The 5510-nt window shown below is 60.8% G+C and overlaps 1 protein-coding gene across 1 annotated transcript in view; it reads right to left on the bottom strand.

The window, feature by feature from the left end:
* Window positions 1-175: 175 nt before the first annotated feature.
* THBS3 (thrombospondin 3) overlaps window positions 176-5510 on the bottom strand; it is an 8199-nt gene continuing 2864 nt past the window's right edge. Inside the window, exons 3-22 of the mRNA XM_009996184.1 lie at window positions 5286-5492; window positions 4865-5121; window positions 4662-4764; window positions 4380-4406; window positions 4002-4084; window positions 3849-3900; window positions 3616-3764; window positions 3278-3418; window positions 3015-3092; window positions 2780-2932; window positions 2551-2661; window positions 2330-2437; window positions 1950-2109; window positions 1735-1853; window positions 1546-1598; window positions 1195-1388; window positions 941-1119; window positions 785-833; window positions 427-623; window positions 176-352 (exon numbers count right to left, since the gene is read on the bottom strand). Of these exons, the coding sequence (XP_009994486.1) occupies window positions 176-352; window positions 427-623; window positions 785-833; window positions 941-1119; window positions 1195-1388; window positions 1546-1598; window positions 1735-1853; window positions 1950-2109; window positions 2330-2437; window positions 2551-2661; window positions 2780-2932; window positions 3015-3092; window positions 3278-3418; window positions 3616-3764; window positions 3849-3900; window positions 4002-4084; window positions 4380-4406; window positions 4662-4764; window positions 4865-5121; window positions 5286-5492 (2597 nt within the window). The remainder of the gene's footprint in view (window positions 353-426; window positions 624-784; window positions 834-940; window positions 1120-1194; window positions 1389-1545; window positions 1599-1734; window positions 1854-1949; window positions 2110-2329; window positions 2438-2550; window positions 2662-2779; window positions 2933-3014; window positions 3093-3277; window positions 3419-3615; window positions 3765-3848; window positions 3901-4001; window positions 4085-4379; window positions 4407-4661; window positions 4765-4864; window positions 5122-5285; window positions 5493-5510) is intronic.

The following is a 5510-nucleotide window of genomic DNA, read 5'->3' as shown; positions in this document are numbered from 1 at the left end:
CCCCCCCCTCCCCAAGGCCGGCATCCTCCCGCCCCACCGGGGCACGAGCTCTCCCCCAGCCAGGATTCCCACACCGCTGTGGTCCCACTGGGGTGCAAAGCTCCCAGCAGCTCGCATGCTTCCCGTGCCCTGTGGCCAGTGCTGCCCTCCAGCCAGCAGGCCCCCAACCAACAGCTCACCTGATGTAGCCCACCTGGGGCCTGTGGGTCAGCTGCCAGCGGTAGGAGGTTTTGTCCCGCCAACCCACATTACGAGGGTCCTTCCAGAGCAGGCGGACGTGGTCAGGTGTGTGCCCAGTGTGCCACAGTGCATTGCGCAAGTGCTCCCCAGGGCCAGTCGAGGACTTCACTGCCTGTGGGTGCATGGGGTGTCAGGGGGGACTGGCCACAGGGGCCTGACCTGCCTCATGGAGCAGCCAATATCCACCTTGAGCTGCAGCCCTGGCTCGGCCACAGCGCGGAAGGGGGTAGCCTGCCAGTAGGTCTGCTCTGTTTGCTTCCACATCACCACGTAGAAGCTGGCACTGTCCTGGTAGCTGAAGATGAAGCCGGCGTAGTCATCATCAGTGATGGTGTTGACGTGAAAGGTGCCCTCGAAGTCCACCCCATTGAAGGCCGTGTAGCCTACAGGTGGTCAAATGCTGCAAGAAGCCCTCTGCCCCAGCCCATGACCTTGCAACCTCCAGCCCACCTTGTGCCTCTCTACGGGGCAAAGACCCATCCCAGACCCCCAGCACAGGGGAGCAGAGAGGCTGTCCCATGGGGTCTGCAGGTGCATCTCTTACCCACAGCCAAGCCTGGGTCACTGTTCATGGTCTGCACAATCTCCATGCCCTGTGAGGGACAGCTGAGTGAGGGGCTTCCCCAGCAGCCCTGGGGACATCTCAGTCCCCCTCTGCTCACACCCCAGTCTGCAGAAACACAGGGGGCAGCACCCACACCTGGTTGAGGACCACCCAGTTGGGATCAATCTGGGCGTCCCCCTCGGGGTCAAGGATGACAGTCTGGTAGGCACGGAAGTCTGTCAGTGTCACCTCGGCGCTCTCAGGGCACACATCCAACTGGTCCACCACTGTGTCATTGTCAAAGTCTTCCTCACACACGTCACCCACACCATTCCCTAGGGAAACACACCCTGGTCACTGCTGGGTTAAGTCTGGGGGGCTCTGCCTCCCCCATCCCACTCCATGCTCACCATCTGAGTCCTTCTGGTTGGGGTTGGGGATGAGGCGGCAGTTGTCAGGGCCAGGTGCCACATAGTCAGGGATGCCATCGTTGTCATCATCATTGTCACAGTCATCTCCCAGCCCATCATTATCTGAGTCCAACTGGGAGCTATTGGGGATCTCAGCGCAGTTGTCCTTGGTGTCCTGATGCCCGTCCCCATCGCTGGGAGCAAGAATGGGGTTAGACCAGTGTCACAAAGTGGGGGCCTGGCACTACTTCCCCACCAACCCCAAAGACCCCATTATCCCCCTTTGCAGGCCCCTGAGTTCTCCCCCAGGGAAAGGATGAGTAGGTGACCCTGCAGCAGTGCAGTCCCCACCTGTCCTCGTTGGTGTCACAGATGTCTCCTACCAGGTCACTGTCCATATCTGTCTGGAGGAGACCAGAGCCCAAGTTCAATGGACACCCGGGATGAGGGGGCCCAGCCAGGCTGCAGGAGGTCCTCCCACCCCCTGCTGGCAGGGTCCTGTCCCCCTGGCTCCCTGCTTCTGCCTGCCCCCAGCCATACCTGAGTGGGGTTGCTCATTTCAGGGCAACTATCACAGGCATCCCCGACACCATCCTCATCCCGGTCAGTCTGCAGAGGGTTGGGCACCTTGGGGCAGTTATCCAGCATGTTGGGAATCCCTGCAAGGACAGTGTGGGGTGGAGACCCTCACCGCCAGCCTAACATGATGGCATTGACCTCCCCCCCAAAGGCTGGCTGGCCCCAGAGCTGCTCACCATCCCCGTCAATGTCATTATCGCAAGCGTCCCCCTCGCCATTGCTGTCCGTGTCCCGCTGGTCATTATTAGGCACGTTGGGGCAGTTGTCACAGGCATCCCCAAAGGAGTCAGTATCTGAGTTTTGCTGGTCCTTGTTGGGAAAGAGCCGGCAGTTGTCCTGTAGGAAGAGGACAAGGACACCCATGCTGTGCTGGCTGACAGGCAGGAAGCTGCAGTCTCGCATGGGTCAGGGCAAGAGGACATCTCCAGCATGGCACGAAACCATCCCAGAGCCACAGCCTGCTAAACCCAGGAGAAGTATCTTGAGGGCACCAGCATCAAGCCAAAGAGAGAAGCTCTTTGCCCCACGTGGCCCCCAGAGCCACAAGCACAGCCACCTCCACGTTCTTGATGCCATCGCCGTCAGCATCATCATCACACTGGTCCCCGATGCCATCATTGTCAGCGTCCTCCTGCCCTGAATTCGGTGTCAGGCGGCAGTTGTCCTGCAGGCACAGGCAACATCAATGACTGGGAGGAGACAAGGTCAGAAGCACAGCCCTGCTCCAATTCCTCAACACCGCTGCCATCTCCAGGCTGAAGCTCCCCAAGAGCCCACCTGCTTGCAGTGCTTGTTATTGTCGATGCAGGGCAGGGGCTCGTCTGGGTAGCCATCAAGGTCTGTGTCTTGCCCACACACGTTGCCATTGCCAGCCCAGCCCACATTGCACTGAAAGAAGAAATCAGGGGCTGGGACTTGGGGAAGGGCCCTAGTAAGACGAGCTGCTCCTTCGCTGTCCCCTGGCACCCCCTCCCTCGCTGTCCTCCAGCCCCTGTTGCCCACTCACCGCACAGGAAATTTCACCGTTCCTCTCAAACATGCAGAAGCCATTGACGTCACAGGGGTTGTTGGTGGGAGTGCTGCAGGACTGCTGCAGGACGCAGCCGGACGTCTGATTCCCCACAAACCCAGACTTGCAGGGACCACACTTATAGGAGCCCTGCAGGAGAGCAGGCAGGGTTGGGACTGGGGAGCAGCACAGCCTTGGGCACCGGGCAGGGGAACACGGCAGCTCTGCTCACCAGCGTGTTGGTGCAGATAGAGTTGGGGTCACAGCCCCCGTTGTTCCCATCATTGCATTCATCAATATCAGTGCAAACCTGCAAACAGCATGGCAGAAGCTGTCACCTGCCTCTGCCTTCAGCCACAGCCAAAGCTGTGCCTGTGTTCTGGCCAGGAAAGCTGCTCTGTGCTGGCAGGCACAGTGTCCCCCCACCTGTCCCCACAGCTCAGCAGCCTGGAGCACCCACAGGGACCTGGCTGAGTCCCATGGCACTGCACCCACCTGCTTGCTGGCCCTGGCGTAGTCAGCCCCCACACCAGAGACAGTGTTGCCCCGATAGCCACGGGGACAGGGCTCGCAGCGAAAGCCAGGGGCTGTGTTGATGCACTTGGAGCCAGGGAAGCAGGGGTTGGCATGAGAGCACTGAGGCACAGGGAGAGAGACAAGCTTCACCCCTGGGAACAGCACCCACAGCAGGGCACCCACTGCCCCAGGGGAGCCCAGCAGGGCCATTCTCCTGCTCAAAGTCACATACGGAGAGGGGAAGTATCTGCCCATGCTGGTCTGGCAGTGCCGGTGCTCAGATGACACCTGCTGACCCCCCCAAGGAGTGTGCCCACCTCGTCAATGTCAGCACAGTATGTGCCATTGCCCTCCAGCCCAGGCGGGCAGGGCCCACAGCGGTACCCAGGGTACTCGTATGTCTCCATGCAGTCCACACCGCTGAAGCAGGGGTTGGGGTTGCAACGGGAACGGTGCTCATGGAAGCCTGAGAAGTGGAGGGACAAGCAGGGAGTGAGACAGGGTGGACCTCAGCCCCCTGAGGTGGGAGCAGAACCTCGCCAGCACTCACCGCAGACCTGGCACTCCATGATGGTGTTGCGGATCAGAGACATCTCCTTCGTCTACGAGGCAGCAGGGCACGGAGCATCAGGGGGATGCAGCTGGCACCCTGCTCTGGGGGAAATCCAGCACAGCGAGAGCTGCCACTGCCCCACCGCCTCACCTGGTCCCTAATGTCTTCCCGCAGCTCGGTCAGGACCCGGTTGAAGAGGGTTAGCTGCGTGACCAGCGCCTTGGTCTGCTCACCTGCCAGGGCAGAAAGGACAAGGTCAGCCCCAGGGCAAATGCAGCTTCCCAGGTCTGTAAACCACTCTGCCTCCTGGCACCAAACACAGACAATAGCCCTTCCTCTTCCTCCCTGGTCCACACAGGATCCTTTCCCCCATGGCACACCCCATGCCACTGTATCAGCCCTGTCCAGGGGACATCGCAGGCACTCAGAGCACTGGGATAGGCTGTGGAGGGTTCTCCACCTCTGTGGAGCCCCAAACACTGCCACGACCCTCCCACAGGGGACAGGTGGAGCAGAGCAGGAACTTACCCAGGATGGAGGCCAGCACGCTTGTCACTGCAAGGAGAGAGATGAGATTACCAGATGCTGCCCCCAAAGCCCAGCAGTGTCACCTTGCACATCTGCTCCTGGTCAGTGCACACAGAGCACAGGAGCTCCTACCCTCACAGGGATGCTGGACTGGGGGAGGCAGGAGCACCCCTCTGTGTGACATGCTGTCCCCTCCCACCTCCCAGTGCCACAGCATGCAGCACAGTGAGTGATCCCATAAGCCCCACGCGCTGTCCCTGCTTAGTGCCGATGTGCCATTACCTGCACTGTGAATGGATTCATCTCCTTGGAAAGGGCACTCACTCAAGGCCCCAACACGGCTCATGGACCCTCCCAGGATCAGCTTCATTGACTCCACAAACCCCTGATGTACAACAGGAGACGAAGTCACCCGTGGGGGGCTCTGCCTGTCCCCGAAGGCATGGGAGGGGTGTCTCAGCCCCTCTGGGGGGCCCCGCACTCACCTGCATCCTCTGGTAGGCCTTCTGCCCCGTGCGCACCTCGATGGACTCCACCTCAGCCAGCGGGATCTCAGACAGCTCAGGCAGCCCCACACTGGAGTCCACCTGCTTGCAGTCCACATAGAGCTCCACGCTCAGCATGTCCCCGCGCAGCCCGCTCAGGCGCACGATGACAGTGTGACTCTGCCCATCTGCCACCGGCGCATGCTGCAGGTTGACCGAGTGCAGCTTGTTGTCTTCCCGCAGGTACCGCACCAGGACTGTGGAGGAGCAGGAAGAGGCTGTCAGCTCTGCCCCTGCTGCCTGCCTGCAGCCCCCCTGGACCAGCATCTCACCCCAGTGGGCCCCATGGATGGCAGGACCTCGGTCCCTGTTTCTCTCTGAGAGATCAGGACCCACATGTCCCCATGCAGCAGGCACCCACCTTTGTTGATTTTCCCCACCACGGAGACCTCCAACCACCTCGTGTTGTCTTTCTTGGAGTAGAGGCCGAAGAGGGTGCCCCCCTGCTTGGGGGGCAGGCGGAAGGTGGAGAGGAGATACACGTCGTTGATCGTCAGGAGCTCCATCCGGATCTTGTGTGTTATGCTGGCCATCTGCCGGGCCTCGCTCACCATCAGCAGGTCGATAACTGGGGGGCCAAGCACGG

This window comes from Chaetura pelagica, unplaced genomic scaffold, assembly GCF_000747805.2.
Source record: "Chaetura pelagica isolate M959 unplaced genomic scaffold, ChaPel_1.0 scaffold270, whole genome shotgun sequence".
NCBI lineage: Eukaryota > Metazoa > Chordata > Aves > Apodiformes > Apodidae > Chaetura > Chaetura pelagica.
This window is presented reverse-complemented; position numbering and strand designations above follow the sequence as displayed.